Genomic DNA, 24706 nt, shown 5'->3' with positions numbered 1-24706 from the left:
GCTGGCCTCCCAGGGCCCCCCAGCCGTACCTCAGACCCCTCATGTGTTCTACCCTGCTGGCCTCCCAGGGCTCCACACACATACCAGGGACTGTGCACCTACTGCTGGAAAGCTCTTCCCTCATTGCCCATGACTTTTAGGAGTGGTTTTCTTCCTTTTAAAAATAAATACAGATGTTCATGGTAGATAAATGGAAAATTCAAGTAAGCAAAAAAGGACAAGAAGACCACCTGTGATCATCCCTCTACGCAGAAAAAAACCCGTGGTTGGTTCACCTCCTCCCTGTCAGTGGTGATGTGCGTGCTCCCACGTGCTTGTGTCTACACAGCAGTCTTGTCTTGGCACCCACTCCTCGTACAGGGTCTGTGCCGGACAGACAGACTACCTTGTCATTGTTTCTCATGGAACAATAAGGATACACATTTTAATGTCGGTAAATTAGTCTTCAAGAGCCATTTTCAGAGCTGCATAGAACATTGTACAGATAGGCTGTACTTCACGTAACCAGTCCAGGTGTTAAGTAAACGGCTCTGCAGTGAGCTTGGCTGCTGCTGAATCTTTACATGTATCTTTAATCTTTTCTAAAGAGTAATGTGCTAGAATGTAAATCGCTAGATCCAGGTTGTGGTATTTTAAGGTTTTTGATTTTGGTTGCCAAATTGCCCTTCAGAAAGGTTGTCTCGATTACCTTCCTAACAGTGGAATGTGTGAGAACAATCATACCCTCGCCCACTCCAGGTCATGTGCACAGACACATACAATACGTATTCTTCAATGCTAACTCTACTGCTTGTCCTCATAAGCAAATTGTTGCCTCACAAATTTCTTTTAGAAGAAACGAAGCTCTGTTTAATAAGTGTACATAGTTCTCTGACAGGAACGACGTATCTGAGTAAGTTGAGTGTAGTGGTGTTAAGTGGTGAGTAGGAAAGAAATGGAGTAATGTGAGTGATTGTTGGTGTGTCTCCACTCATTGCTGACTCTAAAAAGATTTTTCTTAATTTTATCATGCAGGCCAAAACTCTAAGAAAACTGATCCAACAGACATTTAGACAATTTGCCAACCTTAATAGAGAAGAAAGTATTCTGAAATTCTTTGAGATTCTCTCCCCTGTGTACAGATTTGATAAAGAATGCTTCAAATGTGCTCTTGGTGTAAGTATGGGAACGTGGGAAGTAGCAGACCAGGGTTGATTTCTTTCGTCTTTTCTTAACAGTTACGTTTAAATTTCTGATTGAAATTAATTAGTGTCACATTTTTAACAGCATGCGATTATTTTGTTGTTTTACAGTGAGAAAAATGCAAAAACAACATATATCAATGTTAGGGTAGGATTCTTTTTTTAAATAGCAAGCCTATGTTCATAGTTGTTTTTTTTTGTTTGTTTGTTTTTTATTGCAACCTATCTATTTACTGATCAACCATTTTCTGAGGCTAGTTTACCTGTTCTAATAATCTTCGCTAGGAAGCCATTGGCTTTAGGCAGTCTGCAGTGAGCATGGGGTATCTCTGTCTGGGCTCAACAGATACTGAATCAGTGAAGTTCTAACCAGTTTCTCTTCCTGGGTTAGAGAGATTAATAGCAAACTAAGCCAGCCCCCTCTGGTTCTTAATGCATCCACAGTTGTTTATCTAAAATTTTTCTTTTTCCTCTGGTACCTTCTGTCTTCACCCGTTTCACCTTCAAGTCAAGCTGGATCATTTCAGTGGAACTGGCAATTGGCCCAGAAGAGGGTATCAGTTACCTAACGGACAAGGGCTGCAATGTAAGTCTGCCTCCGCGGGGCCCAGGGACAGCCTGTGCAGTGCCACGCACCCCTGTTGACCTTGACTTGAGACACAGGGGACCCAAATTGAGGAAGTGGGTGTTCTTTTGTGGTTAAATATTTCCATAGCATAGTATTTGATGCTCATGGTGGGGGAGAGTAAGAGAAAGTCTAGGCCCCCGTGGGGATTCTTCAGAATTCTTTAGTTTTGGAAGGAACAAATAATACAGATTGTATCTCTGTCAGTGAGATCTGAATGGGGTTGTTACGGTTATCTAGAGAAATTGTAAAGTTTAATTTCTTAGCCAGGTTCATTGTTTGGCAGAAATGCCCAGGGGTCATCACATGCAAAGGGATGGTTGCCCTGAAATGCTAGGATGATAGAAGACCCATGTGCATGTTTTTGTCTTTTTAAGCAGAAGAAGAGTCTATTCTTTTTGGAAAAAATGGCCATAGTCGCCGTTGGCATGTACTGAGAATTAGGTCTCCCCAGCCCCATTACACTGCAGAGCTCCATGAAGTGTCAGAAACTGACTGTAGCTCTGGTACTCTGGGAGGGAGCCTGGATCCCTGTCTCCCTGAACGGGAGTAAGTCTGTTTGCTCCTGCTGGGAATCTCGAGAGGCTCCTCCCAGGCCAGCGAGTGAGTCGAGTCAGGGGTGCCCTTCTAGTACTGTCCTCCCTCTGCCTCTTGTTTCTATGTCTGCGGTCACTGTACTTGCACACACCTTGCTAACATTTATGGAGCATCTCCTCCGTTGGACATCAGCATAGGAAGAGCAGACAGACCCCTGACATGACAGTGCTGTGAGAGAGAGGGGAGGGGCCCGCGTGAAGACGACAGCAGCGAGCCCATGTCTGCTCCTCAGAAGGAGACACCGCCATTGGGGGCTACATGGAGAATCAGATTGACCCACAGAGATTGTTGGTTAGGGGGGATGACATTGGGATCAGAGGTAGGGACGTGAGAGTTTCAGAGTAGTTAACAGAACCAATGAAGTGAGCCTTTCATCCGTGGTCCAGAGTTTTTGCCTTTTCTTTCCAAAGCCTACACATCTGGCCGACTTTAACCAAGTGCAGACCATCCAGTATTCAAACAGCGAAGACAAGGACAGAAAAGGAATGCTGCAGCTAAAAATAGCGGGCGCGCCCGAGGTAAGGAGCCCCTAGTTCATCACGAGAGGAAAGTGAAGACATAGTATATTTTAGAAATGCGACTTTCTAGGATCATCAGAATCACAGTTTCTCATATTTAGTGTCACATTACAAATAAGAATGATCAAGTGTCCCAAGAATAGAACAAGAGACGGATTTAAAAATCAGTCTGGTATTGTTGTAAAGATTATCATGAATTACCAAGGAAATCAACTCCTTGAAATTATATATAAAAATGTGTCTTGTTACCTGTGGTAGAGAAGTATTTCCCAGACTGCATTGTATGTGATATTCTCTAGGTAGTAGTAGTAGTAATAATAACGTCAGTGGCAGCTGAAACTTACCAAAACCCGTTGCTGTCGAGTTGATTCCGATGTATAGCCACCCTATAGGACAGAATAGAACTGCCTTTCCAAGATGCAGCTGGTGGATTTGAACTGCTGACCTTTTTATTAGCAGCCAAGCTCTTAACCAGTATGTCTCCAGGACTCTGCTGATACTTGGTGAGCACTTAGAATGTGTCCTCCACTGTTCTAACGCGCCACAGAAGGAGCCAAGAGGAGAACGTGTCTTTCTCACAGCCCAGGGAAGCAGATGCTTTATCTCCATTTTATGGACGAGGAAGCAGAGGCAAAGGAGATTGGCCAGGGTCATAGGAAGAGATTATGAATAGCTTTATGAATTAGGACATACCTGTGTTTGAAAAGAAAATACCGCTTTTGTTATCTCCTGGATAACACTTAAGGATAGGTCTTTAGAAAGTTCGTCAGAATTGAACATGTTTTATAAACGAGAAGAGTGTGACTTCTAAGCCCTCGAGGAGAATATGTTATACATGCAAAAAGAAAACGAATTTTTACTGATTTCTTTAGTATTAGAAAAATTATGACGGCTAATTGATAAAAATTTACCCCAAATTAGTCTGTTTTTTTTTAAAATAAGTCGTACTTTGACTTCCTGATTATCTTCTTTCCTTAATTAGAGTGCCAGAAGGGCCAGGCATTCTGAGGGGAAATATTTTTTTCACCTCCTCTTTTGTTCTGGAAAGATTAAGGGATTTTTCTGTTTTCATCTGGGTTTGCCTTTTGTCATCTCTTCTAGGAATAATGTCCTTAAAGATCAAACTTCCTTTTCACTCAGATCTATGACAAATCTTGTTTCGCTTCCACTCTGCCCTGTTTTCAAGTGTATATGGAGAGGGCTGATGTCATAGCACAGCTGTGCCTTTGGTTATTGGGAAGAACAATAATGCCTGTTTATCGGTCTCTTCCTCCTGTTTAGCCTCTGACAGTGACGGCCCCATCCTTAACCATTGCAGAGAATATGGCTGACTTGATCGATGGCTACTGCCGGCTGGTGAACGGAGCCACGCAGTCTTTCATCATCAGACCCCAGAAAGGTGAGGTGCTGGTTCTGTTTGCGCATACCGGACAGCATTCCTGTTGTCTTCTGCTAGATGAGCTCGTTGCCTGTAGCCTGGAGTCCTTCTCTGAGATAACTCTGGAGTAAAACCCGGAGGAATTGTCCAGCATAGTGTCATCCTTTAGTCTTTGTTTTCTAGGGGTCATGATCTACTTCACACTGGCAAGGCAGGGAGCTAAGTTTGAATAGAGCTTAAAGAAAACGTTTGTATTTAGAATATTGTGCTTTGAGTTACATTTTCCAGGTCACCATTATGTTTTTAAATAAATTTTTAGACTTATAATCTTGTTTTTTTGTTTTTGTTTTTAAGTGTCCCTTGTAACTTACGTTAAAGTCTGTCTGGTCTTTTTTTCTCATGTATCTCAAAAGCTTAGAGTAGTGGAAGAACAAAATAAATTCTAAATAATGATGTAAACTCAAAATTGTAATAAAACCAGATGGTCTCATGTCAAGTTATGTGGGGTTTTTGCAGGCAAGTGAGAAGGTATGTTCTGGAGGGCTTGGGTTTCTGGAATGATCAAATGCAAATATCCCAGGAGAATCACAGCATCGTGTGAAGTGGAGAAACCCTGGGCTTCGGAATCGTGTGTTAACCTGGGGGTTCACATCATGGGTCCTCTGTGCTGCCCTCTGTCGGTGAAAGCTTTTCTGTTCCTCAGCTCTCTGACCTGTGAAAACAGGGAGAACAGGACCTATCTTTGGTGCTGTTTGGGAGGATGAGTCAGTGTATGTAGAAGGCACTCTGTAAACGGGCTTTGTCGCATTGTCAAGATCCCTTCCAGCACTAACTTTCAGTGACGATGGTTATAAAAGAATCCTGGCACTCTGCAGCGTGTGTCCAAGTAAGCACAATTGAGTTTAATGTTGAAGACAGTAGAAAAAAGCCAACAGTACAGCAAGTGACACAGTACTGAACTGCTGCTGTAGAAACCACAGAAACCCCGCTGGCCCAGCAAGAATCGTCCTTGTTTTTACAAAGCACTTTGAGGAAGGCGTGTGGTGGTTCACACCCACCTGCCACTCTGCAGGAGAAAGATGTGGCATTCAGCTTCCGTAAAGATTACAGCCCTGGAAACCCTATGGGGCAGTTCTTCTCTGTCCTGCAGGGTCACTGTGCGTTGGAACTGACATAATGGCAGTGGGTTTGTTTCTTTGTTTTTTTAATCAAAATGTTGTAGTCTAAAAACCAAAAGCCTGCTAAGTAAACATAAGACTGTATGATTCAAGGTCATGGCTAATTTATCAAATGTTTTTCCCACTATAATCAGGCCAATAAATCCTATTAGCTTTTTCTAAAATAATAGCATGTATTTATTGTAGTTTTTCTGATATGAAGTATAGTAATGAAGTTGATTTTAGAAACATCTAAAGCTCCCCTCACTTAAAGCTTTTGCAGCCATGAGCTCTTGATTTTTCACTTTGGGCTTTAAACAGAGGTATATACCTTGTGAATACTTACCATAAATGTTTTGGGAGAATTAATTCACATAAAGATAGTACTTTGTGAAAAATGTTGAATATGACTGATTGCCCAGAAGTGAATACTAGGTGTATGCCAATCTCCTTTTCAGTAAATAAATTTTATTTCATTTTAATTTTCCCAAAGTCCTTTATTAATATTTCTGTACACAGAAAAAATAATGCTCAGACTTTAAACGTAAAATGAGCTTCAAACTCTTCCTACACAGTTATTCACTCCTCTGGGGAGAAATATTTTGATATGAAATCATGTAGAATGAGATGCCTTAAGCTCTTAATGCATGCAGAAAGAGCTTAAGTGAAAGTGCTCAGCATAAAAGCCAGGTGGAGCGTTGGTTGCTGCCAATTTTACATTGTCTGTATAGAATGGATTAGTGAGCGTCCTAATTCATTTACCTTAGTGTGAATCACAGTGTAGTCATTACTTGACTATCTTATATCCCTAAAGTGAACATATGTTGCCGAGTTAAAATAATATTTAAGTTGAATATTTTTAATGGATTGGACTCAGAAATATCCATGGAGAGAGAACTAGATATAGATATATCTATATATAAAGAAGAAAAACCTGTTACCATCGAGTCGAATCTGACTCATAGCGACCCTATAGGACAGGGTAGAACTGCCCCACAGGGTTTCCAAGGAGCACCTGGTGGATTTGAACTGCCAGCCTTTTGGTTAGCAGCTGTGGCTCTTAAGCACTATGCCACCAGGGTTTCCATATCTATATATAGACATACATTTATGGGCGTAAGTACATGTACATTTTTAAATTGAGTTATGTTTTTGAAATTTTAAAGTAAGTGTAAAACACGTTCCTGTACCTCTAATGTAGCATTTTCCTGGCAATGTGCTTTAAATGGCAGTTATTTATGTACCCATCTGTCTTCTCTAGGTTATAAACTGCTTAATGGTAGACAGCGTGTCTTGTACACGTTTTATATGCAGAATAGAGCGTAACAGTGAACAGCTTCTACACGTGAGCTCTGGGTATGCCCAGATGCACTTTACTAGTTTGGTGCTCTAGCACAATTACGATTTTTAAAGGTGATGTTTATTGGAGGGAACATCCTAAGGGCCACAGGCCAGATGTCCTGGACCAAGTTCCAGCACGGCCTTGGCCCTTCATTGTAGGGTGTTAGAAAGCTCATTATCAGTTTTGCAGTTTTAGTAAAATTCTTTCGTAAAAATTGAGTAAAATTCTCATCAGAGGAAAGAATTATGCAGATTTAATGGAGGCATAATGTTATCATTCGTAAGCGGGAGACTTCCCATGTACAGGGTGATAGTAACTGCTGTGCTCCGGTGGGGTGTGCTTCAACGCATGACACAAAACCTAGGAGATACGAAGCACAAAATAGATCGATTTCAGTATGTAAATATTAAAACACTTCGTACACATATTTTTCAGAGGTATGACATAGAGGGGAAAACATTTGTAACATACAGTAAAGAGTTAAAATCTCTGTTGTTCAAGGTTTCTTCCAGCTCACTAAGTAAAAGACAGCTCAATAAAAAGGGGCACCTCACGGAAGGAGAAATACATACGTCAAATAGCCAGGTGACACAGACAGTGAGGGAGACCACTGTAGGCTTCCCAGATTGATGAAAACGGTGTTGGAACACCTATCTCAGCAGAGCTGTTGGGAAATGCCCTCTCACTTCACACTGTTGGCGTCATTGTGAATGTCTTTGAGGACTCGTTAGCAGTAGTCCTCTGCCCTTTAATCCAGTGTTCTTCCTTCTAGAAATCAGGCCTCCAGGACCACTGACTCGAGATGTTCACTATTACATTGTTCATAATAGCAAAAAATTAGAAGCAACCTAAGTCTCCACAAGATGGGAACTACTAAATAAATTCCGAACCATGGATACATGCTATAATACTAGGCATCTGTTAAAGAACGAATTTCTCTCTATCTCAGAGGAAGTAGAAATTTCAGTAAAGTGTGCAAACAGATCCCACTCATGTGCCATTTTAAAGGCTGTATTACTCCTTGACAGTGTTGGGTGGGGGTGGGATGGTGGTGCTAGTGTTCAGGGAATAATAAACTAACCTTGGGGCTTCTTTGTTGTTCTGAATTTGGTCTTCATGGTGTAACTTCGTTATTTTGCTTGGAATTTGGAGTCTGGAACGTCAGAGTGAGGAAATTTGGATTTAATTCCTGTGGCGCACTGGGTATTGTGCCGTGGATTTTATGTACACTGCATTATCTAAGCTCCACAGCTACCCTGCCGTTCAGGTAGCATCACCTCTTTCTCAGAGGTGAATAAACAGTTGTTCAGAAAGAGGAACTGCTTGGAGTCCAGGCTAATAACCTGATTCATTTGCCAGGCAACAACTGGAGAGCCTCCTGAGTGCCAGACCTCGGCCTGGTGTTGGGGTGCCTTTGGCCAGGTTGAATCTTACTTTCAAGTGACCCAGCCTTGTGGTCGGTGCAGAAGGATGATGGGTGGGAAGTGCCCTGTTAGTGTAGCAGAAGCATGGAGGAGGGTGGTTAAAGTTAAATTGGGGTGCCCCAGGAAGTCTAGCTAGAGGAGGTGGTGCTTGAACCCAGCCGTGAAAGACTGGAGAGTAATAGTCCACCAGAAGGAGGGGCACCTTCCAAGGCAGCATGACACACCCAGGAAAATACACAGCGAAGGAGACTCAGATGTGCCCTGTGAGGTAAAGGGAAAACCGAGCGTAGAAGCAGGCCCGGAGACCCAGTGAGGGACGCTTCCCGGAGGATGGAGTGGTTACCTGTGTTAAATGTTGACGATAGGTGAACTGTTGGATTTACGAAGGGAGGTCGTTGGTGACCCTGATGAGGGTAGTTTTAGCACCGGTGGTGGTGGGAGGATTGACTGAAGTTGAAGGGCAGATGAAGGAGAGGCACTGTAGGCAGCAGGTGTGAACACACCAGGGTGTTATCAAGGAGCTGCCTGTGAAGGGGTCAGAGAAATGAGTGGTAGATGGGAGCCTACCCACCTTCCTCTGCCCTCCACTCCCACCACATAGCCCCCAAAGATGGGGGAGAGAGTAGTGCTTATCTGCTGACAGGAGTGAGGCAGTGCTTTCTGGGTAGGCCGAGGTGCTTACACTGCCTCCTCAGAGCTGTTGAGAGACACTAAAAATTGAAGCAGGGAAATGACTCCATGAATTTATAACTTGGGAAGATGATTCTGGTAGCAGTGTAGCTCAGGGATGGAGTAGGAGAGGATCAGTTAGAGGTTATTAGATTAATCCAGATTACAGAGATGACCAGAGAGTGTTGCATGCGTCCTAACAAAGGAAGAGGGAGAGAATGTATCCTCAAAGCATGGAACAAAAGTCCTGAGCTTTGCTGTGATTGCACCTGGCCTGCCTGGTCGCTGTGGCCAAAGGGATGGGCCCTGTTGGTGCGGGGGGAGGGGGAGGCAGCCGCTGTGGGCAGGTGGCCACCTCAGCGGACTCCCACTGGCAGTGCTCACAGAGCTCCTTCTCTGGTGCATCCCTTCCCCAGGGGCCTCTCTTTCCTGGGGTCTTGTTTTCTGTGTGTTTCCATGCGCTTCCTGCACAGATTTTGGAATTGTTACCAGTGGGCATTTTTACCCAAATGCATGATGCTCAGTCCTTTGGTAAGGAATGTGGACTTTGATCCTAAAACGTCCGTCTTCTGTAGTCTCTCAGGATGGAAGTCTTTTACCACCTCATGAACTTAGAGCTGTGCTCTTGGGTAAGCTTAACTTCTAAAAAGTATGCACCGACCATTTGTTTGTTAACAGTATTGAAAATAAAACTGACAATCTAGGGTAGCCAGTGTAACAACTTCTCCGAAGGGTTACTGCTGAGACACTGGGGCAGGGCTTGTCCTTCTTACCTGCTTGGTAGGTATAGCCTTTGAAAAAGGACAAAAGGAACCTCATCTCTCTTTCCTTTTTTTTCCAGAAGGTGAACGGGCTTTACCATCAATACCAAAGTAAGTGCTGCTTTCTGCATATTTCTACTGCGTGTTGTTAGAAACTTTAAGGAAATCACTATGCTTTATTATCCGTTTACCTCAAAAATTTCTATATATATGAACATGGAACTGGAAAACCGAATATTTCCAAGTTTGAACAAAGAAATCAAATCAAATGTAAATCATATTACGTATTTTGGTTTAATCCAAAAGCTTAAAAATAAATGTTCTCTTTATTATAAGTTCAAAAGAGGAGTTAAAGAGTAGTTGTAGTAATAAGTGAAGGCATATTGTTTAACAGATGCTTTATATGTTATCTCTAATCTATTTAAACCCTGAAAAGTAGGTACCATTCTGGCTATTTTACAAGCAAGAAAATTGAGAAGTAATTTATGTTAATTTTTAAATTTTTTATGTCAAGATTTCTTAGTAGGTATGTTGATCTATAAAATTAGAAGAATTAATACTAACTCCAAAAGAAACTATTTAATAACTTCAATATTCTCAGCCAGTACATTACTAACTGGGGACCGAGATATGAAAGATAAAATCTAGACATAGAGATATACCGGTAAATAAACAATTACAGCCCTGTGAAAAGTGCTAGGAGAGCTGCTTCCACAGAGTTGGAAGGCAGCTGAGGAGGAATAATTAACCCAAGAGGCCACTGGAATAAAGGGGGTAAAACCTGGGCATCAGCTTTGTCTGCTCCTTCTCCCCCTTCTCCACAACCAGTGTCACTTCCTCAGTATTCCAAACTCATCCACTTCCCTGCTGTCTTAGGCTGGCTTCTCTAGAGAAGCAAAGCCAGTAAAGCATATATACATATATATATATAGAGAGAGAGAGAGAGAGAGAGATTTATATCAAGGAAATGGCTCACGCGGTTGTAGAGACTGGAACGTCCCAAGTCCGTGGGTCAGGATAGAGGTTTCTCCTGATTCACGTAGCCGAAGGGCTAGCAAACCCAGGATCAGGAGGTCAGACAGGAGGGCTCTTGCTCACAGACGGTGAAGACCAACGAGTCCCAAGATCAGCAGGCAAGATGGCAGGAAAGCTGCTAGCTCAGGTCCCAGAAAGAAGAGCTAGCTGCAGGATGCAGAGCAAGCAGAAGCCCAGAATGTCGACTTATGTTGGATATAGGCCATACCCCTAAGGAAACTGCCTTTCAACTGATTGGCTACTCACAGCAGATCCCATCATGGAGGCGATCACATTATATCAAGTATCATCGTGGGCATGATCACGTCGTCATACAACTGCCAAACTATGTCATAACTGCCAAACCACTGAGATTCATGGCCCAGCCAAACTGACACACAACCTTAATGATCACACCTGCCTTGCCACAGTCTTCCCTGTTTTTGGCCACTCTTGTTGCCTGCCTGGGTTCCTACAGTAGACTCCTGTGTCAGGGTCCCCAAGACCTCCCCCAGGCTTGGTGATTTCTTTAGGAGGACTCCCAGGACTCCGCAGGTAGTCGTATTTATGGCTGTGATTTCCTACAGCAAAAGGTTCAAAGTGCTGTCAGCAAAGGAAAAAGCACAAGGGATGAAGCTCAGAGGAAACCAGACCCGAGCTTCCGAGGGTCCTCCCAGCGGAGTCACACAGGGCGTGCTTACTTCCTCCAGCATAAAATTATGACCACGTGTGTGATGTGTTGTCTACCAGGGAAGCTCACCTGACCCTGGGAGGCCAGGGTTTTTATGGAGATCTGGTCATGCAGGCACCCTCTTCCTGGCACGTACCCAAATTCTGGACTCCAGAAGGAAAGCAGGTGCTTAGCGTAAACCGTACTGTGGTTTAGGCACAATGAGCCACTCTTATCAGTTAGGGAATGGCAAGAACCCTCTGGAAGTCCTTGTTCCCAGACACCAGCCCAGGACCAACCTTGTAGCGGGCCTTTCTAGGATGCGGTCTCGGGCGTGCTGTGTCAGGTCTCTGCACACCTTCTCACGAATCGTCCTCTGTCCCATTTTGTCCAGCATCCTCTTTCTCTTTACTGAAGCCAGGGGAACCTTCCTACTGAGAACTCACACAGCGATGTGCTGCTGCTTTCGGGATAGCCTCCTTCACCTAGCTGCAGGACCCTGCATGGCTCGTCCCCTGCCAACACCCCAGCCTCGTTTTCATCATGCCTCGCACTCGACCCTTCAGCCACAATGAGCTTATTTCAGTTGCTTGAGCAAGCCATCCTCCCTTTGCCCTCCAGGCTTTGTGAGTGCTGTCCCTCTTCATGAACCTCTCTTCCCTCCAACCCCTTTTCCTTGGCTAGGTCCTGCTCGTCTCTCAGGCCTTCCTCTGGAAGCTTCCCCTGACCCCAGGCCTGGGAAGCCTCCCTGTTGTGTTTTCCCAGGCACCTTCTCCTCCTCTGCCGTAGCACCTACCACACTTTCCTGTCCACACCTGCTCTGGGCAGTGAGCTCTGGTGCAAGGCCACATGGCAGACCTGCCAGGGGCAGCATCTGCAGGTGGGAGCCCATGGTAGCTGTGTGGGTAAGCGGGAGGAGGGGTGACACCAGCTTACTCTCGACTTTAGCGGTCTGATTCGTAAATTCACATTTAACAGATGTTATAGATTGAACTGTGCCCCCAAAAATGTGTGTCAATTTGGCTAGGCCATGATTCCCAGTATTGTGTGATTCTCTACCATTTTGTCATCTGTTGTGATTTTCCTGTGTGTTGTAAATCCTATATGTGATGTTAATGAGGCAGGATTAGAGGCAGTTATGTTAACAAGGCAGGACTTAGTCTACAAGATTAGATTGTATCTTGAGTCAGTCTGTTTTGAGATATAAAAGAGAGAAGTGAGCAGAGAATCGGGGGACCTCATACCACCAAGACAGTAGTGCCGGGAGCATAGTGCATCCTTTGGACTCAGGGTCCCTGCACCGAGAAGCTCCTAGACCAGGGGAAGATTGGTGACAAGGACCTTCCCCCATAGCCGACAGAGAGAGAAAGCCTTCCCCTGGAGTTGGTGCCCTGAATTCGGAGTTCCAGCCTCCTAGACTGTGAGAAAATAAATTTCTACTTGTTAAAGCCATCCACTGGTGGTATTTCTGTTACAGCAGCTAGATGACTAAGACAACAGATATTTACTAAGGGCCCACATCAGACCAGGAACTAACGCTGGGAGTATCTTCAGTTGTGGAATGTCGTTAAAGAACGATTTTGAGGATTAAGAGATACAGGAATCAAAACACAGATATGAAAGTGATAGAAGAAGGTAGCAGATTAGAAGTGGTACTAGCTTCTAAAAAACTGAACAAAGCAAACTTTATGGGCAGCATCATATATAAATGCAGTATGGTAAAGAGAAGATCCCAGTGTTCTGGCAACAGAATGTAATTCAGAAGTAAATGATGTAATCTGCTTATGACAATTGTGTCCCCTGTTGTTCCCAAAGAGTCCCTGGGAGGCACACCTGGTTAAGCCCTGACTACTAGCCAAAAGGCTGGCTGTTCGAACCCCACCCAGAGGACCTCAGAAGACAGGCCTGGTGATCTGCTTCTGAAAGGTCGCAGCCTTGAACACCCTACGGAACAGTTCTACTCTGTACACCTGGGGGCGCCATGAGTTGGAATCGACTTGATGGCAGCTAACAGCAACAACATGGCTTCCCAATGAGTAGTCAGAGATAGTTCCAACAATTCGTGTGGCTGAAAGGGAGGAAAAATAAAGATCTCGTTAAGGATTTCAAATATTTGAAAAATTCAGTAGAAGGAACTTCTACAACTTTACGCCAGTATTATTAATTATAGAGGTTATTCAACTTCATATTGAATGTTTCTATTCTCAAAAATGTTAAGTACTATTTTTAAGTTCTCATTTTTCCTAGTGTAAATTCTAAATACTAGGAAAAATTTCTGTTCAGTGGCTGTCTAGTAAATGCTTACGTGTCTGGAAAGAAGTCTTCTTTTATAAAAAAACCAAAGTAACTATGATTTCTAAAGACTGCAGGGTTCCTTTTTGCTCTGCGTTTTGTCCTTTGCTAAAATGTTAAACTGAACTATGCTCGCGTTTTTAAATGTCGCTGAAATCTTTTGACCAGCATTTTGTTTTATCTGGGTAAATAAGTAAAACACTACTCTTGTTGAGCCATTTCAGGGAACAAGTAGCCAAATACATTAAGAGCACCTTTTCTCAGTCTGTAAATAATAACCTGTATTAATGTACCACCTGATTTTTTTAGACACTGTAAATTTAAGAAGGACCAGTCATACCATCGTGTTTCATAGAGAGCAAAATTCAATTCTAGGTGTTTTTTGTTTTGTTTTATTGTTTGGTGTCTCATACCTTTAGGGAACAGCAGCATTTAGATTGAGCTACTGTCCTCACGCGTGCCCGTCACATTCAGTGATATGGCAGTGTCTCCTGGGCCGCTCTCTGTGCTCTGCTCTCAGTCGTCTACATTATTTTCTGATCTTTTAAACATTAAGGCAGTCTGGTTATTTTAAGTGCTACAGGTGGTAGAATCCAATTTAAAAGAAGAATCACCTTCTAAAATCTAGGCTCGTGGGAAATGGCATACATAGTCCTTCTGACTCAGGCGTCCCCTATGGGAACGAATGCCCAGCTGTCTGGTCCTGACGAACGTGCAGCACTCACGTCGCGTCTCTGTTACAGGCTTGCCAACAGCGAGAAGCAGGGCGTGCGGACTCACGCTGTCTCCGTGTCAGGTAAGAGCCTGGGAGCGGAGCCTCACAGAGCACGTGGAGAAGTGGAACAGCTCAGAGCAGCTGTGCTGGGGAACTAATGGATGTTGGGTATCCGCTCATTTTTACTAGGATTGCTTCCTTTCTAGAATAGTTCATAAAAATAAAACATTCTGGCTCCTCAGGTTTGCCATCACAGAATAGTTTTAACTGTGGCTCATGGGCGTTATTTTTTAGATGAGCATGTATATTTAATATAATGACATTCACTGATCATATAGCATTCTGAGTCATTTTTCTGTTTTAATATCATGCTAAACATGTGGAATGAAAGTCTGTACTTGGAAGCTGCTGTTACAGTTTATCTTTGCAGTTCAGCAGAATTTAACAGAAGATACTTCGAATATTTATTGAAGTTTAGGAAATGTGAATTATTTTTAAACTGTTTTTGTCTTTTTCACAATTAACATAAAGTGTTTTGAATCTTGCTTTTTAAAAAATATAGTTAAGATACTGGTAACAGGCATTATCTTAACTATTAGCCGGTGTGATGAGTATGCTGTCTTTGTCTTGGTATGCTTTCAATTTAAACATGTGGCAGATACTAGAAAGGAAAAAGCATCTTTCATTGGCCCAAATTTAGTATCTTAAAATGTATACAGTGTATATACCTACACACATATATATCTGCATGCACACACATGCTGTATATATTAACCAATCTTAGAGATATATGTGTGTGTATAATATGGTACATTTCTAAAATAATAACTTTACTGTCTGACAGTCTGACTTAGAAAAGACCTAATTCCTGTCTCTTTATTAATTTTGAGTCAGTTTTTCCTGAAATTTAGTTTTGTGCTTTTGCCAAGCCGATGACTGGGTTCTTTTTTAGTATCCCAAAGTAAAATGTAATTGCTTATTTTTTCATCATGCACAAACATCCCAAATGCCCTTTCCCGTGGAATATCCACGCGTGTATTTATGGACTTGGCAACGATACTTGACAGTGCTGAATTGTGTGCAGTACCGCAGAGTACTGCTGACTGGAAGCACTGTGGGCCACACCCTGGCAGACAGGGAGAGGGCCTGCGCGCTAAAGCTGGGCTCTCACTGGACCGTAGCAGACGTCTCACTGGCCTCAAGGTTGCCAGCACGTTCTAAGATTACTGGGTGCGCATCCTTGCAAGGTGTCTTTGCTGGCTGACTCACTACTGTAGTAGCCTCCCGTTTTCTGAAGAAGGGCCACTAGGGAGCAAAACGAGTCCTTAGTCAGCACGCACTCGTCCTTGTTCAGTCTGTGGTGGTTCAGGAGGTTGGGCAGGTGTAAGCATCTGGGCCCTCATGGAGTTTGTAATCTAGCTGGCAAGAGAAAGGCTACCGCACACTAAAGTAGTGGGGACAGTGAGGGTCCTGTCCCTAAGCACAGTGTGAGACCAGAGCAGGAAGCCGTCGCTGGGCATCAGAGAGCATTCTGTAGAATGTTCTATAGAACGGGAGATTCGAGCTCGACATCTGGCTGTCGCCCTGCTGGACTGAAGTGCAGCTTTGGGTATGAGCCCGAGAAACCAGTACTTTCCTTGCTGTGATGCCTGCCACACATCCTCGCCTCAACATCTCTGGGCTCAGGCGGTAATCAAGACTTAAACGAAATACAGTAAAGCTGTCCTAACAGAACCTTCGGGTCTTATTCCTTCTCCTGTTTTCCTTATCCCTTTTAATCAGTATCTTCAGTTTTTCAGGTTTTAAACCTCAGTGTCTTTTAACAGCTGATCCTCATCAAACCTCTGGGTTTTCCCTTTCCAAGCCACCCCTCCTTTGTTCTGTTTTCATCCTATTTCAGTGCCCATGGATCATAAAATCAGCTGGCGTTCAGTGTGCCTGTAATGGGGTACATACTATGTGCCAGATCCTGATCTGTGTTCTTTTGTGTGAATTAACTCACTCAGTCCACTCAGTAAACCTGAGGTAGTTTCTTGTCTTGTATAGACGAGGAGACTACAGCCCAGAGAGGTTGAGTAATTTGCCCCAGAGCACACAGCTGGTTAAAGGTGGAGTCATGGTTCAAACTCCTGGTCTGGCTCCAACTCCAGTCTTACGATTCTGCCTTCATTATTTCTTCCTGCTCATCCCTTAACTCAAAGTTCAAGCTTCAGTCCCTTCTTTGTGTTAAGTCTTTGCTTGCTGCCATGTGAATTTAATTTAGTCAATTCTCTGGTCATGAGCTTTCGGTAATAATTTACTGTCCATAGATGAAGTTTAGGCTCCTTAGCTCAGCCCCCAGAGGCCTTCTGTTATCTACCCACCTTTCCATTCTGCCTCTTTCCCCTCTTCCGCATTGTTTTTCAGCCAAATAAATTACAGTTATACCGCCAGTGTCTTCTTACCTCTGTACTTTGCTTGCGCTGGTCCCTCAGCCTGGATTTGTTTTCATCTTTACATGTCAACATCTTTACATGTTCTTCTAAGTTCTTGTACACATGACTGTCACTTTGGCAATTTACAGATACAGGCACAGCAGAGTAATCAACATCCACTGGCTCTTTCATTATGTGGCACCAATTTCTCAAGTTGATTCCTCTTGATCCTTAGTGACTCCGCCTCTGCTTGCTCCCTGTGGTGGAGTTGGACTAACAAGCGTGGATACTTACATCTTCCACAAAGATAGAAACATAACATCTTAGCTGCCTGGCCACCAGGAGCTTGTATAGTACACTTAGCCCGTAAGCTGCCATTTCACACTTTTAGGAATATCTTTGTACAGTTGGCTCTGTTACTAAATCCTGAGGTCATTTCTATACCTGAACGTGGAAACACTCATACACATGGGGTGTAAAGCTGTCACACTGAGGTAGCGGTCCCTACTGCTCCTGGACCCTGCCGAATTCTGCTCTTACTCTCCCACGGCAAGCCTGTCCTGCCCAGGCTGGTGGCAGGGGGGCTGGCCTCTAACTCCGTATATGCTGCGTGACTGCTTGCCTTGCTGCCACACTCTCACTCAACCCCTAACAAGCCCTAAAAGGTGAATTTCATTCCAGTTTTTACAGTTCCTCTTTTAAATTAATTCACTCAGCCAACATTTATTGTTTCCTGTGTGCGCTGTCCTACGTGCCATGGAGTCGATTCCAACTCACAGCGACCCCATGTACAACAGAACGAAACATTGCCCGGTCCTGTGCCATCCTAACAGTCGTTACACTTGAGCCCATTGTTGCAGCCACTGTGTCAGTCCATCTCGTTGGGGGTCTTCCTCTTTTCCGCTGACCCTCTACTTTACCAAGCATGATATTCTTTTCCAGGGACTGATCCCTCCTGATAACATCTCCAAAGTATTTGAGACACAATCTCGCCATCCTTGCTTCTAAGGAGCGTCTGGTTACTTCTTCCAAGACAGATTTGTTCCTTCTTTTGGCAGTCCATGGTGTATTCAGTATTCTTCGCCAACACCACAGTTCTTCGGTCTTCCTTATTCATTGTCCACTTTTCGCATGCATATGATGCAGTTGAAAACACCATGGCTTGCATCAGGCGTACCTTAGTCTTCAAGGTGACATCTTTGCTTTTCAACACTTTAAAGAGGTCTTCTGCAGAAGATTTGCCCAATGTGATGTGTCTTTTGATCTCTTGACTGCTGCTTCCACGGGTGTTGATTGTGGATCCAAGTAAAATGAAATTCTTTACAACTTTAATCTTTTCTCCGTTTATCATGATGTTGCTTATTGATCCAGTTGTGAGGATTTTTGTTGTCTTTATGTTGAGGTGTAATCCATACTGAAGGCTGTGATCTTTGCTCTTCATCAGTAAGTGCTTCAAGTCCTCTTCACTTTCAGCAAGCAAGGTTGTGTCATCTGCATATGGCAGGTTATTATGAGTCTTCCTCCAATCCTCATGCCCCGTTCTTCTTCATATAGTAGAGCTTCTCGGATTATTTGTTCAGCATATAGATTGAATAAGTATGGTGAAAGGATACAACTCTGACACACACCTTTCCTGACTTTAAACCACGCAGAATCCACTTGTTCTGTTTGAACGACTGCCTCTTGATCCATGTACAGATTCCTCACGAGCACAATGAGGTGTTCTGGAATTCCCATTCTTCCCAATGTTATCCATAATTATTATGTTATGATTCACACAGTCGAATGCGTTTGCATAGTCAAAAAAACACAGGTAAACATCTTTCTGGCATTCTCTGCTTTCAGCCAGAATCCAACTGACATCAGCAATGATATCCCTCATTCCACATCCTCTTGTGAATCTGGGTTGAATTTCTGGCAGTTCCCTGTCGATATACTGCTGTAGCTGCTTTTGAATGATCTTGAGCAAAATTTTACTTGTGTGTGATATTAATGATAATTTTCGATAATTTCCACATTTGGTTGGATCATCTTTCTTGGGAATAGGCATTAATATGGATCTCTTCCAGTTGGCTGACCAGGTAGCTGTCTTCCAAATTTCTTGGCACAGATGCGTGAGCACTTCCAGTGCTGCATCCATGTGTTGAAACATCGCAGCTGGTCTCCGTCAGTTCTGGAGCCTTGTTTTTCCCCAGTGCCTTCAGTGCAGTTTGGACTTCTTCCTTCGTACCGTCGGTTCCTGATCATATGCTGCCTCCGGAAATGTTTGAACACCAACCAATTCTTTTTGGTATAGTGTATTCCTTCCATTTTCTTTCAGTACTTCCAGCAGTGTTTAATATTTTCCCCGTAGAATCCTTCAGTATTGCAATTCAAGGCTTGAATTTTTTCTTCAGTTCTTTCAGCTTGAGAAATGCCCAGCGTATTCTTCCCCTTTGGTTTTTCTATCTCCAGGTCTTTGCACATGTCGTCGTAATACTTTACTTTGTCTTCTCAAGCTGCCTTTTGAAATCTTCTGTTCATCTCTTTTACATCATCATTTCTTTCTTTCTTTCTCTTTAGCTGCTTGATGTTCAAGAAAAAGTTTCAGAGTCTCTTCTAGCATCCATTTTGGTCTTTTCTTTCTCTCCTGTCTTTTTAATGACCTCTTGCTTCATATATGATGTCATTCCACAACTCGTCTGGTCTTCGGTCATTATTGTTCAGCGCATCAAATCTCTTCTTGAGATGGTCTCTAAATTCAGGTGGGATATTCTCAAGGTCATACTTTGGCTCTCGTGGACTTGTTCTAATTTTCTTTGGTTTCAACTTGAACTTGCATATGAGCAGTTGGTGGTCTGCTCCACAGTCAGCCCCTGGGCTTTTCTGAGTGATAATATTGAGCTTTTCCATCGTCTCTTTCCACAGATATAGTCCATTTGATTCCTGTGTATTCCATCCGGCAAGGTCCACATGTATAGTTGCCGTTTATGTTGGTGAAAAAAAGGTATTTGCAGTGAAGAAGCGGTTGGTGTTGCAAAATTTTATCATGTGATCTCCGGCATCGTTTCTATCACCCAGGCCATATTTTCCAACTCCCAGTCCTTCTTTGTCTCCAGCTTTCACATTCTAATCATCAGTAATTATCAATGCATCCTGTTTGCATGTTTGATCAATTTCAGACTGCAGAAATTGGTAAAAATCGTCAATTTCTTCATCTTTGGCCTTAGTGATTGGTGTGTAAATTTGAATAATAGTCATATTAACTGGTCTTCCTTGTAGGCTTATGAATATTATCCTATCACTGACAGCATTGATGGATGTGATTATTTTAGTATCCACCTAGACCATGAGCCCATCACTGGCAAACACATGTTCTATTGGTCTGTTATATGGCACATAAAACCAAACCAACCCATTGCCAGCATGTCGATTCCAACTCATAATGACTCTTTAGGACAGAGTAGAACTGCCCCATAGAGTTTCTAAGGAGCAGCTGGTGGATTCATACTGCTGACCTTTTGGTTACCAGCCAGGCTCTTTAACCACTGCCACTAGGACTTCTATCTGGGACATAAATAGTTAGTAATTGTTTTTAAATGAATTGGTAGATGTCCCAGTGGGGCCAGCTCTGGAAGTATGCTTGGACTTAGAGGGATACATTCCAGGTAGCAGGAACAGGAAGAAGAAAGGCAGAAATATTCAGAGCTCTTGGTGGCTTTGATAGTCGCTGGATTCTTTTCTGGGCAGTTTTGAGCAAGGGGGCTGGAGGGACAGTCAGGAAGAATGAGAGTCTCTATATAACTGTTAGAACAGTTTTCAGCTCCTGATGGATCCCTGGTTGGGAAATGAAGCAGCAACCTGACATTCCAGAGGCTAGGTGGCAGGTACTCACTTGTATTCCATGGCCAAGTTAATATGGTCATTAGGCTCTCAGTTACACATGATACTGAATGTAAAGTTTATTTTCGAAGTCTAGAGAAACTTTGTCTATAAAAATAAGTACAGGATTGAAAGAGGGATTTACAAAATATCTAACAGAAGTACACATTTCCCTGGGCACATTATTCTGAGGGCCTAAAGTAGTAATCTTTAAAAAAGAAAAACTAATTACTAGGTTTTCTAGGAAACTGGTGTTTATTAGAACTTAGGCTATATTTGAGAGGCCGCTGCTTGCATCTTCTTAGAGTTTAGGCAGTGTGGTCAGAGGGGGTGTGTCCTGGAGAAAGGGGGACGGTATCTTGAACAACATTACGTATGGATGCAAATTACCGTGATTACAGATATTCCCAAATCAGTGAATAAAGCCAAATTTTAAACATTTCGAAGGCATAAACTAGAACTGTTTTTGATTGGTTGGTGTCTTAGGCTGGATTCTCTAGAGAAGCAAAACCAGTGAAGCATCTATGTGTGTAGAGAGACAGATTTATATCAAGGAAATGGTCCCCACAGTTGTGGAGGCTGGAAAGTCCCAGGCCCACAAGTCAGGCTGAAGGCTTCTGACTCATGTAGTTGCAGGGGCTGGTGAACCCAAGACTCTCAGGTGAGACAGCAGGTCTCTGGCTCACAGGCTGCAGAGGCTAATGAATCCCAAGATTGGTAGGTAAGCTGCTAGCTCCGGTCTCAAGAACCAGAGGTCAGATGAACAGAAACCAGCTGCAGGATCCAGAGCAAGCAAAAGCCTGCAAACCTTGCCAGAAAGTCCACCTATATTGGATGCAGGCCACACCCCCCAAGGAAACTCCCTTTCAACTGATTGGCTACTCATAGCAGATCCCATCATGAAGGTGATCACATTATATCAGATCTCATCGTGGAGGTGATTACATCATTATACGACTGCCAGACTACATCGTAATTGCCAAGCCACTGAGAATCACAGCCCAGCCAAGTTGACACACAGCCTTAATCATCACAGTTGGTTTGGGGTTTTGGTTTTCTAAATAACCAGGCCTTTCATCAAGCCCTGACATGTTAAAGACGAGCAGCAATATAAGATAGCGCATGGTGACATGCTGTGCACCATGGGCAGGGCTCTTGTTGAGTGTGTGGCTGGTGCACGTTAATGCAGTTTCTCTCCTCTCTGTCTCTGCCCTGGACAGATGCAGAAACCTCGTCCATGGGTAGAAATGTTCAGTTTGATCGTCTCTGCTCAGCTCTTTGTTTGCAGTAAGGAACAAGTACACCCTGTTGTGATGATACTTTTTCAGGATTTATTGCAAGTTAAAATTTTTTTTTTTATTTTCTAACCATTTATTCTGGTTTAGTTGTTAACCATGCACTGATTTGTTTCATGTAAGATGACTTTTAGGTATTTCAAGTTAGTGACTGAAAATTATTCCAAACTCTTAAGAAAACATATTTAACAAAATAAATGTTATTTGCACTAATGTTTCCAATATTATTTCCTAAGTCATCCCCCAGAGCTCCACTTACAAAGGGGAAATGCAGTGCTTCCTGAGACAGTCGACAAAAATGTGCTTTTGTCTGTAAAAGGATGCTTCACTGTCAGCAGGGTTTGGTTACGTGGCTCACAGCCCTTCTTCGTTCTTTGTCTAAACTTATGGACACAAAAGTGAACAGACTCTGAGCTTTTCCTTTCTGCTCTGAATATACTGAAAATATCAGTAAGTGGTTGCCATCCTGGTGACCCAATGGCCCTGAGCCTTGTTCTCCCTGGACCCTTTCCTCTTGGTGTCTGTGGGACTCCAGTTGATGGTGCCTGTGTCTGTCACATGTTAGGAGCACTACATCCCACAGGGTGCACCTCCTGTCTTGACTTCGCTTTGATCACAGCCCCACCTGCCGTTGTCCTTACCAGGTTGTCGTGTTGCTTCTCTGTGTCGTCCTTAGGCTTTGTGTTCCTGCAGGGCTGGGGTGCATCTTGTTGATCCAACAAGTCCCTGGCTAGATAGAGTCAACTGTCAGAGGGGTTTCCAGTACTGGAGTGAGCAGATGAATGGATGCTTGGCAGCCTGTGTATTCAAACACCCTCATCACAATTTGTTTATGTTCAAGTAATTTCTTTAAGGTGTGCCCTAGTGGTCTTTGATTTCGTATCTTTGTCAGTGATTTGGGGGAAATTGCTAATAAAGCTTTTTCACAAATCAGAGTCTGCGAGTTTTCCACAATACTTTCTTTATGGCTGCATGTTGGATGTTCTGAAGACTCTCAAATTCTTTATTGGTCTTTTTGGTTTGTTTTTGTTTCATTCTATTTTGATTTTGTTTGGCCGGCTCTGCAGTGCTGAAAGATTTTTATTACGTGTAGTGCTAATTGTTACTAAAATAGGAAACTACATTTTAAAATATTAATATGTTTTTTAAAACCCAAGTTGACAGTAGTGAGAAGTAAGATGCGCCTGTGGGTAAAAAGCAGCATTGCAGTTCTGTATTCATTTTTATAGACGTGCCTTACAATGTAACACAGGTTTTCCTTTGTCTTGCAATAATTTGTTTCTGTTTCTTTCCTCCTCTGCCTCTTTGTAAAGGAGTCAGTCACTGCCAGCACAAAGTTAAGAAAGTTAGGCGCTTTCTGCCTTTGGTCTTCTGTTTCCATGAACCGCCTCCTCCGGGTACTGCGCTCTCCTTCGCACAGGCTCTCATTACCCAAAGCCCCTGGAAATCTGACCTCGCCCATGCTTCTAGACGGCTCCTCAGCAGAGCCTTGGGGATAACTTCATTGAATAGCAGCTTGTGCTGCCAGAAGCGATAACCCTGGGGGAGGGAGGGCCTGGTGTCTGACAGTCTCTGGGCTGCTCTCTTCAGTAGAAGACTGCCTGTGTGGCTGTTCGTTTTGAAATGCATGAGAGGTCAAGAAGTAGCTTCCGGTGTCTCATTGGTGCTGGCCTTGCGTTTGATCCCAGGGCTCGGCCGGAACAGTGCTCTTGGCGTTGTTTGCTTTCTGATAAACAGCATGTACCTGAGTGACAGGGACGGGCAGAGTGAAGGCCATGGGTCAGCTGTCCCTGCTGGGGGGCAGCTGCCCGGGGGTGCCGCAGAGGAGAGCCGGCCAGGCCACTGGGACAGTTTTCTAGGGAAGCAGCAATGGTTTGTAACCCTGGGAAAAGTACTTTGCAAACGCTCTCCCTGTTTCAGTGGGAACTTCTTGATCAGCCCAGCTTCACGTACTGACAGCTCTTCAGCGCTAACTGCACTGGCCTGGCCCCCAGCCGCCTTGTGGTATTTAGGATCCCAGCGGCTCGCTGGATAGCAGGCTGAGGGCTTATTTCCCTGGTCATTGTTTAACGTACATGTTAATAACTCCTTTGTTTTCATTGTTATCTAAGAAGACACAGGTTCCCTTTAAGAAAGGTAGAAGCCATTTTTAACATATAATTGTGAGAGGCAATGAAATTAATTTTGTTTACTCTGGTAGAAATTACTTTAAACTCTGCAGTCCTGCTGTGTGATACTGTACAGTATACTGACAGCTTAGACCTTGGCGTAATGCGCTTAAATTCAAGTGGACACACTCACTGCTGTAATCTTTAATCTTGGCACTAGACCTTGGGGGGTGATTGTTTTGTTTTTCTTACGTTTGATTTACCTGTCATTTTAATAGTGTGTTTTACTCTCTCTTCCCTCTTCTCTTTCCCATGTTTCCTTCCCCTTGTTCCCTGCCCCTCCCCCTTTCTTTGCCTGCCACCTGGATCTGCAGATGAAATTAGTGGGGACGGTAATATTTATTTTCACATTTGTGTTACTGATGTGGCATAATTATTATTTATTGATGTAAATACAGCTCAGTATTTAATGAAAGGCAAAATGTGGTTTTGGTCCAACAGAACAAGTACGAAATGGTATGGAAGAAACATCTCTTAAAATTATTTAGGCCTTTGACAGAAAAGAGGACTATCTGGTTCTTTATCTTATCTCAGTAGTAAATTTGCATGATATGTGTTCATAGTGAATTTTCTGGATTTCACTATTAGAACTTTATAGAGTTCTAGAAAAATTGTCAGCATGGTA

At 43.3% G+C, this 24706-nt stretch overlaps 1 protein-coding gene across 10 annotated transcripts in view; it reads left to right on the top strand.

Moving 5' to 3' along the window:
* The window catches only part of PTK2 (protein tyrosine kinase 2), a 211533-nt gene that overhangs the window by 111482 nt on the left and 75345 nt on the right, over nt 1–24706 (top strand). For 9 of the 10 annotated variants that reach the window (XM_023741606.1, XM_023741605.1, XM_023741602.1 and 6 more), the window contains 6 exons: nt 1015–1155; nt 1690–1767; nt 2814–2921; nt 4203–4320; nt 9733–9763; nt 14372–14424. In XM_023741606.1, coding sequence (XP_023597374.1) covers nt 1015–1155; nt 1690–1767; nt 2814–2921; nt 4203–4320; nt 9733–9763; nt 14372–14424 — 529 coding nt within the window. Of the gene's footprint in view, nt 1–1014; nt 1156–1689; nt 1768–2813; nt 2922–4202; nt 4321–9732; nt 9764–14371; nt 14425–24706 lie in introns of those variants that run through there. The other variant, XM_023741611.1, reaches the window with a different exon arrangement.

The sequence above is a fragment of the Trichechus manatus genome, unplaced genomic scaffold (genome assembly GCF_000243295.1).
Source record: "Trichechus manatus latirostris isolate Lorelei unplaced genomic scaffold, TriManLat1.0 scaffold00185, whole genome shotgun sequence".
Lineage (NCBI taxonomy): Eukaryota > Metazoa > Chordata > Mammalia > Sirenia > Trichechidae > Trichechus > Trichechus manatus.
The sequence above is the reverse complement of the archived record's forward strand: the minus strand, read 5'-3'. Positions and strand labels throughout refer to the sequence as shown.